Here is a 14,221-nt window from a genome sequence, read left to right on the forward strand (position 1 = left end):
GGGGCCCAACGGAGTAGGATTCCTACTCCACGGGATTTGAACCGGCTAAGATCCTTAGCCACAGAGCCACCGCTCTGCCCCTTATTTACAGATGTACTGTAAATGATGAACCTGTGTGGCAAAAGTGATAATTGGATACAAGTCAATCTTGGTTTGTGAAACAGCAACCTGGAAGCTTAAGATGTTGTCCAGTTTACTGGGTAATCACGACTTTGTGAAGCAGCCCATCTTCTCCCTTCGTATGCCAGTGCCATGCACTCCACCCTAAATCCAGGAAAAACTGGGTCATGTACAGATGCAGCCATTCAAAATGGGTGAGGTATTTCACGGCATACCGCGACACGCCCACCGGGGTATCACGCGGTATCACGTGTGTCACGTGACTAGCTATCCGGCGTCGCCTTGTAAAACCGCCAGGGGGAGCTTAACCTCTCATGTACAGCATTCGAGCCTTTAATTTTGAACTGTGTATTACAGCATGTTAATCATCAGTCATTCAAATGTTGGTATATTTTATGAAAGCAAGATTGCTCAGTTGGACAAAAGTACACAACCTACCTTTATCAGAAATATTTATGCATCAAAGCCTTTACTGAAGATATTACTAATAGTATTAATAATGGATGACTTTGGACAAGCTGTATACTCAAAGTATAATTTCTTTAGCACATTTGTACAAGCACTTGGAATCTGTCCAAGCCATACTTTGTCAGGCATTTTGTTTTACTTCAACGGGCATAAAAACTTCCTTGCTTTTAACGGGGCGTTTCATAATTTCTAACTATGAAAATGATTTAAAATGCGACACCTATCATGAAAAGAAAAAAATACACACCAGTATTCCATTTCTCCCTAAACATTGTAAGCTTTGAAGTCTTTAACTAACGTGATACCGGAGTCAACAAGCATACTTTTAGAATTTGATTAAAAGGGAATATAATATGGAATCGCGTATCTCAAGAATTTAATAACGGTATGATTATATCCGTGTACTGCGGCAGGGCTGTTTCGCCTGCCTGCTTATGCGAGCTGTCTTGTAGCCTACTGGTCTATGTGTGTGACTACCAACTGGCAGGTTGTTTGTTCGAATCCAGCTAGTGCTGGACCTTTCAGTTTTATTTATTTATTTTTTAATCGCGTAACATAAACATATTACCGTATGCAAACTGTACTGTATACAATATGTATATGTATATTTAATGTCTTAACTGTGCCCGTTTAAGTATTGAATATTCATATCTAATTTTACCACTGAAGGGAAATCTTAACATAAACATACAGTATATGGCTGGTCTCGGTACTTTAAAGAAAAAAACACACACCAGTATTCCATTTCTCCCTAAACATTGTAAGCTTCGAATGAAACCACTAAATAAAGACATAAATATAGAAATCTTAAGATTTGTTTTATTTAATGTTGGTAGCAGGATGAACTGTCAGAGTGTATATTTTGTTGCAAAGTTGCTACAAGATGTTAACAGTGAAAAAGGTATTTAGAAATGAGTTATTTCAAGATGAAAAAGAAAACATACACGAAACATGGTTTCATTACGACCAGAATCGGTCTTGAGATATTTTTAACTTGATTTACAGTATTTGAGAGGTATGTCTTAACACCGATACTACAGTGCTTAAGTACTGCTCACGTATATGTTTCTAGGTTTATATTATGCATTTCATACGGTCAAATTACTTTTGAGCAACTAATAAGAAGCGCGAAACGGTATGCGTTTTACTTTCGTTTTGTGCTGGAACCCGTGGATTGATTAGAGATATCAAGTACATACAAGTCATTTTTTAAATGTTGTAGTTCGTCTTGAAAAAATGTTACGAGTACATCATCTATCAACAATTAGGTTCTGTTTCCATATTGCGGATTTTGGTTAGGTACAGTATTATCAAATCCAGTGGCGCTGTGTGTTACTTTACTGAGTCCCAATCTGTGATTGAAACCTGTAAAACCGGTTTAATTCGTCACAGCCAGCACTCTTCAGGTGTGAGGGTCTTCTGCTCAGAATGAAACGCTAAAATGTTTGTGTATATTCTAATGGTAGTGGGGGCAGGGTGTGTGGGAACAGGTTTGTTCTTCACACCTGAAACATTTTCTCTGAAAGGATTTTCTTCGCAGTTAACCGATCTTGTAACAGCATGTTACAGTTTACTATTATTAACCATATTAATTTTAAGTGCTTAATGTAAAATCTTGTAAAAATATATTTTCATTGTTCAAATATACATTAAGTCTGACTATCATATAATAAGTTAAATACAAAACTAAAGAAAAAATAGGGTTAAATATAATTCAAAATATTTTGCTAACAATGTTAACTGTTTATGAATAAAATGTATTAACTAAGGAGTAGGATGGCACAGTTGTTAGTATGTTTTTTGTTTTGTTTCTTTTTCATAAATACAACAGTAGTACCTGATGTCTCAGTGGCTTTCAAAATTAAATTATGCATGCAAACCTGTGAACTAGAAAGATAACTAAGATTTTAATACTAATTAAATGACCGCGGGCACTTCCCACCGCCTCTACATTCTCAGAGTAGAACAGACTAACCTTCTAATGAAAGACGGTCCACCCCCCACGGACAGGAAAAGTGCCCACAGGCACTTAAACTTAATATGGTCAGGAACGGTAAACAGTAACATGGTAAGAAGGAGCACGTACAAACGTTTTCGAAATAACCACATGTAAGACTCTGATCCTAAAAATGGGATTTCTATATGTCTTTATTTAGTGTTTACATTAGTGACAAAGGCTAAACTTTTAGCTTCAGTAACGTGTACATATCTCCCCTTTTAATAAAACGACTTGGTTGAAAACTGTTCCAGAGCCACTGTTGTTTCATCAGTGAAAAGTACATCATGAAATGCCTCTCCCTGTTCAATCCACTGGAAAAAAGAAAAGGAGCATAAAGCTTCTGATGGTCATAAACGATATTCATTTAGGAGCAGCATCAGAGGTATGTTTTTAACTGCACTGCATTGGAGAGAATACCATAGTGTGTTTTTTTTTTTTACTCCCTGTCGGAAACTGGCTTCCAGAAGAATCAGTATGGCTCAGAGATTAAATAAAACTTCACAGACATTAACGAAGAGCATAACCCGTGTACTGTATGCACTGCAAGTACAACCCAACTCTCTGCAGGAGTGCTGGCTGTGACGAATTGAACCGGTTTCACGGGTATTTTCAAAGTAGGAGGCGAGATTTCCAGCGAAAGACACCCCCCCCCTCAAAAACCCAGTAAATACAGTACTTACTAGTTAAAGGCTAGGCTCCCGACTACGGCGAAAGGAACCCTTCTTTCATTAGAAGACAATGAATATATTTTAGCCCTGAATGAATTAATAGCAAACATGGTTTACATAAAAGACATTTTTCCAAGAAAGTTTAGCCTTTGTCACTAATGAAACCACTAAATAAAGACATAAATAGAAAAATCTTAAGATTTTTAAAATACATGACTTTGCTAAAATTTATTTGAAAATAAAAACAATTACAACCGCCAGGGGAGAGAGAGAACAGGGGAGGGATGTTGGTTTTGCATAAGGGGCGGGGCTATGGAAAGTAGGTATGTTTGGGAATGTGTAGTTACATGTTCTGGCTGTTTGTGAATTATCGTTGTTGAGTATGGAGTGTTCAGGTATTAATTTTTTGTAATGCTTTATGTTGAAAATTGAGGTGGATTTTGTTTATGATAAACAGGATAAACTGGGATGGGAGGAAGGTTTGGTTTTGCATAAGGGGCGGGATTATGATAATTGGAGGACTTTGCGAGAGTAAAATGGTTTGATTATTTGATTTTGTATTGTGGTTGTTATCTATGTTTTTGGTTGGTATTATGTTTATATGGTTGTTTTTGTTGGTTGGTTGTTATTATGGTTATTAATAATACGATCTATAGTTGAAATCTGAGCCTAAATAAAAAGAAAAAGCAAGTGATTAGGTTTATGAGCAATCTAATTACTTATTCATTTAAAAAGCTATATAAAATAAAGTTTATTATTAATTTGCTGGACAGAGCGGTGAACATTATTATGCATAAGACAAAGATAACGATCCTGATCAGTTTAGAAATCTGTGTACGCTGTAAGGTTTTTACTTCTTAAACTTTTAAAATACACGTTTAGAATTGAAAGAAATCCTCTTCCTGGTATAGCAAACCAGCACGTCTTTTTTCTCCAATCAGAGGGGTGTCAGATGGTGTCAGCCAATCACCATTCTGCGTTGGGTAGCAACGGGTGACTGTTCTCAGGCGGAACATGTAAACAGCTTAATGTTCGTGTTAAATATTTTTTTTTAATTAAAATTCATTCTATACAGCAATCGAATATTTGGGTACCGTTTCATAAAACTTTCATGCTTAAAATGTTTAGGGAGAAATGGAAGACTGGTGTGTATTTTTTCTTTAAACTACCAAGACCAGCCATACACAGTACAGTTTACATACATACAGTAGTGTTTTAAATTAATATCGTTTATGACCTTCAGATGCGTTATGCTCCTCTTCTTTTTATGCTCAGCTACTAAAATTTCCCTTTAGTGGTAAAATCCATATAAATATTCAAAACTAAGCGGATTAAAATGTGCACAGTAAAGACATTAAATGATTAAATCTTTGCACTACCAACCAATGCACCACGAGTGCCCCTGTCGGTCATTTTGGCCAGCCAATCACTTGCCCTGCGGTATGCTCCGGTGCCCCGCGGTGGCTTGTGGGTAGGTTACCGTACCGCGGGTTTTTACCGCGCATTTTGAATGGCTGCATCTGTAATGTTAGTCCGTATCGTGGTCACTGGTGACTACTCCTGTCTCCCCAGATGACACTTTTTATTTTTAAGATAAACGCGAGATAACGTTTTTTTGAAACCGCTCCACAAATGTTCTCACATGCACATATTCTCCAATATCATCACAACAAAACCATAAAGTTTGTTTCCACAGACATGACACTATAATGCAATAAACCAATAAATAAATGAACTAACAGAATCTCAATAAAAACACCCAGCCAGCACAACATGTCAATATCATACATTTTTACCAACAAAACCGCAAAAGCAAAAAAAAGTAAATATATATATCCCATGTTTTTATCTTATTCTGGAGCATGATATATATCCAAAATAACCCAGACTAGCTAATCTCCAGAGCTGGAGACTAGTGAACGTTATTGATTACGTAGTAAATGTTTGAAGAACGTCTGCTAGAAATAAGGCGATCTGATTGGCAAAAGCCGCTGTCATTCATTGTATTTTCAGCCATTCAGAGCCCTTAGGGGGTAAGACTTCCTCTAGAAGCTTCAGGCTGCATTCCGCCTGCCTTTTAGCTAAATCATTGACACAGAAGGGGTATTCAATCAGTTTCTTATCAGTGCTCCTTTATTTCCCACACCAGAAGGGAACTCTGAGGTTTTTGCATAACAGCAGATAAAGACTCTCTAGCAGTGTTGAGTGTAGAGCTCTGCTGAGTGGACACATTAAGAAATATAAGAAATTTGACTATTCACACTCAAAGCCAAGGGGGTTAGCTTCAATTTAAGACCTGAACCAGGCTCCTGCTATGTTCTGCTGCAGAGATATAACAAATATTTAAGGGGTAGGAAATTCCAGGCGGAAATTGTCTAAATATGTCAATGGTGTTAAGAGGGTATGGACAAAACAAAACCATTCATAATTTCAGGTGCATTTATTAGCAGACACATGTACACCAGTCCATGTTTTACATAAAGAAGTGCCAGCTTCCACTTTGCACCCAAAATTAGGTCACAATCCTGAAGACTTGGAAAGCTGCAAGTTCAGACCTTGCACTTCTGGACATAGCCATACTTACAGACTACCCAAAGGATTTCTGTAATGTACACATACAAAAAATTATTTAAGCAAATTCAGACACCGTTAGAAACTACTTTGTAATGTATTGGAAATGTTTTATCATGAATTCAGTTTTTCTCAATTTCATGATACTGAGTGACAGAGGCATTTCAGTTTCTCACAACTGTTCTCCTGTTCTCTATCCAGCTCAACTCTTCTGTTTATAGCTGACAGATTTCTTTCTTGAGCTTTTTCAATGCACGGCTCTACATGTCGCTTTTTGAAGGACTTGCTTGCATTCTTTTTCTGTTTAACTAACCTTACTAACTTTCCAACTAGTAGGGATTGTAAGGATTTGGACACAATTAGTATACGATTAGCAAAGCTTCAAAGCAGTACAAGGCTATTGTGATTGACAGTCTAATTTAACACTTTTCATTTACAGTACTCTTGCTCAAAGAACAGGAAGCCTGAACACTGTAATATACAGATTGGATGGCACAGATAAATCATTAAATATGTGACAAGAATGGATCATGCAGCAACATAGATGGCAGTCTAACCCACGTTATCAAACATAATAATTGTTACAAAATAGAATAAGCAATGGTATTAGCTTTGACAATATGCTTGGTAGCTTTGTATCAGACTCCCACACTGTACTTGTGTATAGTGGTGGCTAAATGTATGTCTTTCTGGAAGACCTTCTTGAGAACCCTTCCTAGTGCTAGCCTCCCGGGTTGCAGTTTTAAGTCCATGTCATATACAAACATGACTTCTCCTGACTTTTACATCTCCTAACATACATAAGACAAATCCATTTTAAACCAAGTCACATAAGTATTAAATAGATTCTACAGATAAATATAGCATACGATTGCAATTATAATTCATGCAAAATTCTATTCTACAGAAACTGTTTGGTTACTTATTTCCACATGTGGCAGGTATCATTCTACTAAATGTATATGATTTTCCATGTGTGATACATTTGATCATTCCAGGTTTTTAAATATCCTTTATTTAAAAAAAAATATACAGCATTTTTATGTTAGAGGTCCTCCCTCTATAATAGTATTGTCTAGATATAAATTCATTACCAAAACTAAATCTCTACAGTATTGTTTTAGACGTAGGAGTACTGCAGTTGATGCACCACATATTGATGTTAGGAAATGGCACTTATTGCATCAAACACAATGCCCATCTGCCTCAAGCACCCTTAAAAATGTAAATCTGAAGAAATGGAAGCAGTGAAAGCAGTTTCATCAGGAAACAATACCTCAGTGTGGAACAGGCGTGCAGGGCCAGCAGACAGACAGCTCTGCTCAGGGGATCACTGGGCTGCTTTTTAACAAACACCTGTGAAGAGATGGGAGAGAAATGTAAACCCCACTTCCCTCCATCAAAAGACACCAGGACAGGGCCTGTGCTCATCTACAGGCACAGCTGAGAGTCCAGAGACTGTGTGCAGCTGAAGCGAGGAAGAGAGCGACGGCACCTCTCTCCCCTCTGATTTCTACTGACAGTAAGGACTGTCAGAGCATCCGTGTGGGAAAACAGTAGACAGGCGGCTGCGTCAGACACACTGACCATCATTGTCGCCAGGAGCTCGGCCTTGGCAGGGAAGCTGGGAGCTCCAGAGGGACTGGTGCTGTCTGCCTGTGCCATCATGCCCACACTGCGGCACAGGCTCAGTCTGACACTGGGCTCCTGCAGAGGACACACAGCAGCTCACTCACTGACAGCCCAGGCAGGCCCTGCAAGGAGTGAAAAACTCACTGGAATAAATCCTGACTGCACACACCTTACAGAATGTACCAGCAGGTTAGTCAAGTCTGCAGAAAGCAATTGTGAGGTTCACACTATGAGCTCTTCTGTTCTTAATAAATTTAAACATAAAGAACTTCGCTGTGATCTTTACATTTCCTTCCTCTCTGATGGGCAAATGACCAGTAAAACTAGTTTTAGCTCAAGTCCTGGGTTGATTGCTGTGTGGAGTTTGCTTGTTCTCTCTGGGTTTCCTCCAGGTGCTCCAGTTTACTCCCACAGTCCAGCGACATACTGGTAGGTTAACTGGCCTGTGGTAACATTAGGCTGGTGTGAGTGTCTATATGCCCTGTGAAGGACTAGCATCCCTTCAGATTTTCACTCCAAATGATTCGATCGGTGGTCTCTAAATTGACCAGTCTCAAAAACCAATTTTGCGATGACTAAATCTCCCACAGTACTAGAGCATAACATACGCTCTCTGGTCTAGCAGTTTTACTATGCTTTTAGAAAAGATGAAAAATCTGCAGTTGCTGCTCAACCATCAATAACGGCAACACTATGTACAGTGTGTTTGGAAAGTATTTATATTAAAAGTCAACAATAGAAAGGCTTCACTAGTACTTTCCTGGATTTTGCTGCATATACTTTCCACTCATTTTTGAAAGTCTAATTAGGCCCTGCTGAGACCCAGCGCAGGACTGCACACACTCACAGGACTCAGATTTTTTTTTACACTTACTGGAAAAAAAAAATTACTTGTATGAAATGCGCCTTTTAAGAGCAACGAGCAGCTACACTGCAGCTAGGTCCTGTTTCTCCCCATCACAAGCCTCTGGGGAAAGATTATGTTTCTATTTCCTAAATGCACCTCTAGTTTCTGCTTGGGCTCTCACTGACCCCTTCAATCTAGTCCTTTAGGTTGACTTTATCAGTGCCCATAAGACTGAATATTTGTGCCAGGAAATCTTTGGCCCTTTACCCACTGTGAAACACCATAATCTCATTTGGTACTTCTACAGTGCTACTCTACCTCATCCACCTAATTTGCATCACCTATAACCTAGACTAGGTGAGCAATAGTAGAACCTACATAAAATCACTGCAGGTCAGGGAGTATTGCTTGTCAGGACACCTAAATATTTTAGGCTTAGTACAATGTCCTACATAACCACTTCTCAAATGAATACGTGGCACCTGTATTTCAAAGGTGACTTTACTCAGACCCTTCTGAAAGACTAAATACATTAAATCTTACTGTGGCTGCTTCTACATAGTTGAAGTCGGGCAAGGATTTATCAAAAGACTATTTAACCTCCATGTTAGCAATTTCCTACAATAAATTAGATGGATCTGCTTTAGTCCTGATGGCTCCAATAAAGTAGTTAAGCACCTCAGGCTCAAACTACTGATGACAGCGGTCTCTTCCTTGTTGGCACAAGACATGCTCAAGTGCACAGGCAGTGTCCATGATTGGATGCAACTATTGTTGCAGTGTTTTCTGAATGAGCTCTTAGTTCCACATCATAAAATAACATTGTGATCAGATTGAGGGAGGGGGGGGGGAATAAAAAGCATGCAACACCATCAGAAGTTCCAGGCTATTTTATTTGGCTCAGAAGGTAGAAACATTCACTATTCTCCTCCAATGACCAGACCATAAGGGCTACTCAGACCTGACACCTCTGGACTCGGCCATCTTTGCACACAATCCAGAGGATTCCTCGGTCATAGGACACATGCCTGGCCACACCAGCTGCCCTTAGAGCCCACCACCTCCTGCCAAAGGGGTTACAGGCATCAATACCAAGCCTGCAGGAAAAGGAGCAGGGTTAGAGCAGCATAGAATCAGGACAGTCATGCATGCAACCATGTGCATTAACCCCTCCCCCAGCTCACCTCTTGAAGACCACTCCATTCCTGTTCACCCCATACACACTGCCATCTGAGCCCACCTCCACCAGGGACAGGGAGCCCTGAATGGGGTACCACCTGTCAGAGCCTTTGCAGGAATCCCCACTCACATCCAGCTTGACGAAGATCCGGTCCAACCGGTTCACTCCCCAGCAGCCAAAAGGCCCACAGGAATAGTACTTGAGGGAGCCCACAACAGGAATCCAGGGGATGTTGCCCTGGCCAGCATACTGCAGCACAGGCCCGCTGTTCAGGCAGAAGATGGAATTGGCAGCATTGACACCAACCACGAACTTGTCTCCACCAGCATCAATCTGGATGAGGGAGCCTGCAGAGGAGAGCAAGAAATACAGCTGTTCTAGGCAGGGGGCAGTGCAGTGCTCCTTCCTCAAACACTTGAGGAGTGAAGGAAATGGCCACCTTCAGCCAGAAGACTTTCTCCATGTATAAACTTGAAAGCTACCATTTCTAACCTACAGTATGTAGATCAGCTGTAGCCTCACCTGGTTGCACTTGGATCCACCTTCCCCGCAGCCACTTGAACACAACGCTGGCGACACTCACACTCCAGAGCCCTGCTGGCCCCACACTCACATGTTTCCCCTTCATGGCCAGAGAGACCCAGCTGTTGGCCTGGTAGATGACCAGGTTGTCTGCATTGTCGACACCACACACCCTTCCAGCACCAGCATCTACCTGCTTCAGACTGCCAGGCACAGCCCAACACTGCAGGGCTTCAGCCACAGACACTGGGGAGGAGAGGACACCACTAAGATCAGGTGGAAGGAGCCTGGGCTTAAGGCAACAGAGGATCATGAGCAGTTGACAGTGAGGAACTAATCAAGAGACAGGACAGAATAAAACAAGTCAACAGGGCATTAACACATTAGCAACAATATGAACAGAGGTTATACTCCCCTATGTGCGATAAACATGGTCTTGTTTTCAGGTGCTATTGGAGTTCTACATCCGAGTCATGGATTTAATACAAATAGCACTCCAAGTATCTTTTTAGGCAACACCTACACTCAAGGTCAAATCAGCTATACTAACACATAAATACAAGCAATATGCAGTTATTTCTCTTATTTGCCCTTATACTGCTCCTTTTAACTAAAACAGAATATCCAAACCATACCTAGAAGAACTCCCACAAGCAAACACAACACACAGCCTCTCCCTTCCATGTTGATGAGTGATCACACAAACTTCATGTATAGTACAAGCACCACCAGTGGCCTTTATATACTCAAGACTGCTGGGCTTCAGCTCCTACACACACCTGTCTAACCAGGTGTTAAATTGGACCATAATGAGCTGCTGATTGAATCATTCAAGTTTCAATTACAGAAGACATCATGAATTATCCTCAGGTTGTAGGAATCATGACAACAAAAACTGAAATTGAAGCCCAGTGCTTCAGATAGTCATGAGCTGGATTAGTTCTAATATCAGCAGTGACATCCTCCAGTAGTGCAGATAAGGGGTGATCACAGGTGCAGCTGGCACACAATAAAACTCTGTAAATGTTTAATGCAAGAAATAACTGAATTAGCTAATGAAACAACTAGGTGTATCAGGTCTTGCACTAAAATGTTTTACAAAGCTGAATATTTCATTACTCTTGTTACAAACCTTTGCAGTCTTTGTCCTGAGATATTCTTTTCATTTCATGTTTCATCTGACAGATTAAAGATTACATTTTTCTGAGCACTCAGAGAAACATATTTTGGACCTGATTTGAAATCTTCCAGGTCCTGTCTTGTTTTCTCAGTTAATCTCATGTGGGAGAGGATTAGTGTTAATTAAAACACAAGTTACTGCATTCAGAATGGGGAATTAATGACACTGTAGCTCTTAAGGCACCTAATTCACGAGTGACCATTTGGACAGAACAGTGAGGTGGATTTTAGGACTGCAGCCTCACATTTCCTGGGGTTGATTTCCAGCTGAATTTCCTGCTGTGTGGAGCTTGCATGTCTTCCATGTGGATTTTCTCTGTGGGACCAGATTGCTCCCACTTTAGAAAGGCTTGTGTGTGAATTTCATAAATCCTCCCCTTGTGCTTGTGTTCACAGCTGCTGGTCGTTTCTTGACTGCAGATTGGAGGGTGTTTGTCTGTGAGGATATTAAAGACAAGGTAGATGTCATTACTACATACATTTATGGGTTGAAAATGTGTTTCCATCTAAACAGACAGAAAGGAAATGCTAGATTATGGAGGAAAGTGATTCAAAGGAAGGTACAGGAAGAATTAAAACAGCCGTAAAGAGATGGGAAATCCCAGGTGGAGAAATTGATGAATGGAAACAGGACCAGGCCAGACGGCCAAGTCCCCCACAGTAACAGCTTGTTGAGCCTCACACCTTGGGCCACCATGTAAATGAGCTGAATTATTTCTTATCTCAGTTTGAGAGCAGTGAATCAGCAGAGGCCATTTTTAACAATGGAATTGGGCCCACTGGTGTCTCTCCTTTACTATAACAGCTGAACAAGTGGGGCGGCTGTTTTTAATGGGTCCTGACAGACCAGAAGGGTATATACTTTGCAGAAGTGTCTTGACAAACTCAGTCCTGTATTGAGTAACCTTCAGAAATCTCTTCCCACAATTACAGGTCTAAGGTTTTGGAAAATAATTGTTCCTCTGATTTTATTACTGTTTTATTACTGCCGACTACAGTGTCCGCCACACATCGTCGTTTGCAAAGGCAAAGTGCCACTTCTCCTTCTTGGGTGGAGCGGTGGCTCTGTGCATGTGGCTGGAAGGTTGCCAGTTCAAATCCCACTGCTGGCAGAGGAATCCTACTCTCTTGGGCCCCTGAGCAAGGCCCTTAACACCAACTGCTCCAGGGGTGCTGTATAAACGGCTGACTCTGCGCTCTGACCCCAAGCTTCTCCCTGTCTGTGTCTCCTGGAAAGCGAGCTGGGGTATGTGAAAAGACAAATTCCTAATGCAAGAAATTGTATATGGCTAATAAAGTGATCTAATAATTAATAATAATTTCTTACACTTATACAGTACATGCTTTTCTGGACACTTCACTCAGAGCTCTTTACAGGTAATGGGGACTCCCCTCCTCCACCACCAGTGTGCAGCCCCACCTGGATGATGCACCAGTACACTCCCCACACACCAGCTCTCAGTTGGGAGGAGAGCAGAGTGATGAAGCCAGTTCAGAGATGGGGATTATTAGGAGGCAAAGAACAGGGGGAAATTTGGCCAGGACCAGGGTAACACCCCAAATCTTTTTCAGAAACACCCTGGGATCTTTAATGATCAAAGAGAGTCAGGACCTGTTTTATTTCTCATTTGAAGGACGGCACCTTTTTTACAGTATAGTGTCCCCCATTGCTATACTGGGGCACTAGGACCCACACAGACAGCAGGGGGAGCGCCCCCCTACTGGTACCAGTTACACTTCTTCCAGCAGCAGCCTCAGCTTTTCCAGGAGTCTCCCATCCAGGTCCTGACCAGACTGACACCTGTTGGGCTTCAGTGAGTTGCCAGCTGTGAGCTGCAGGGTGATAGAGCTGCTGTGTGTAAAACATAAAAGGCTCTGGAGTCTGTGGAGACACGAGGATTCAAACCCGCTCTCTCACTGGACACAGAGCAGGACTCACAGGACTTTGCTCAGGGACCCAACAGTGTAGGAGTCCTCTGCCAGTTGCAGGATTTGAACCAGCAACCTTCCAACCACAAGCTAAGAGCCACCACTCCGCCCAAAGACTTCATAAACTTCTTATGTAGGACTCAGACTATTATCTCGATTGCAGTACATCTCATTTTGTTTTTTTGTAGCAGCTAGACACAAGGACATTTATTCTCTAAATTTAATGAATTATTACGTAGTGTTTCAATCATGGTGTCCTGCAGGTCCTTTTAAGGACTTCTGATATATTTGCATCCTAGTTGTGACACAAAGGGACAAAGACAAAAGACACATATTTACAATGCTTTAGAATTCTGTGAGTGGCATTTATTAATTTGACATTTTTTTTTTTTAAGGGAACAGGAAGCGCATGCCTCTCCAAAAACAAAGTGTAGTTTTTAAATACAGTAGGTGCATGAGCCAAATACACTGACACACAAACAACACTTCAGACGCTCACACACGTAACATATGATACACATGAACGTTAACGATTGGCATTATTAACGTTCATGATACAGTTTTGTTTAGATCAAGCTAAGTAAAGTTAAAACGAGTAAGGAAAGATATTGAGTTAAAGAAATCCCTAAAGTAATATCCACAGATATCCATACATGCAGTTAATCTAGATTGCTGGGATTAGCTCTGGCAGTACATGCTGGATGTATAATTGAAAAAATGTTCCAATTCAAAATAAAATGCAGAAGATATTCTCTTCAAAATTTGAATAGTTAAGAAATAAAAATGTATTCAAATATCACTGAAGCCTGCATTTGTGATACAGTAGTGATTCCAATTTTATTCTGCTGATTTGTTTTTAACTGTAATTAGTGCATAGTACCTGTACAAAATGGGCTACTTAAAGTATCCGATCTGAGTGACTGCTGAGAAGGAATTCACACAGTATGAACTGTGCAAAAACAAAAAGCTTTCTAAAATTGCAGATAGCTCATGGATCACAAATAATTGTCTTTTAAATATCATTGGTTTGAAAGAAACCAAAACTGCAGGAGCATCGAGAAAGAGATGTCCAGTCCACACAGATCCTCTAATTTTAACAGTTTAGT

General features: G+C 40.6%; 1 protein-coding gene across 1 annotated transcript; it reads right to left on the reverse strand.

Annotated features, from left to right (window-relative positions):
• Window positions 1–9,180: 9,180 nt before the first annotated feature.
• LOC148639751 (fish-egg lectin-like) lies at window positions 9,181–10,725 on the reverse strand. The gene is made up of 4 exons (XM_088621485.1): window positions 10,643–10,725; window positions 10,008–10,253; window positions 9,490–9,832; window positions 9,181–9,402 (listed from the first exon to the last, which is right to left on the reverse strand). Exons 1-4 carry the CDS (start codon window positions 10,689–10,691, stop codon window positions 9,261–9,263), a joined length of 780 nt encoding a protein of 259 aa, XP_088477611.1. The 5' UTR covers window positions 10,692–10,725; the 3' UTR covers window positions 9,181–9,260.
• Between the last annotated feature and the right edge of the window lie 3,496 nt (window positions 10,726–14,221).

Source organism: Lepisosteus platostomus, chromosome 26 (genome assembly GCF_059453375.1).
Source record: "Lepisosteus platostomus isolate fLepPlt1 chromosome 26, fLepPlt1.hap1, whole genome shotgun sequence".
In the NCBI taxonomy this organism is placed as follows: Eukaryota; Metazoa; Chordata; class Actinopteri; order Semionotiformes; family Lepisosteidae; genus Lepisosteus; species Lepisosteus platostomus.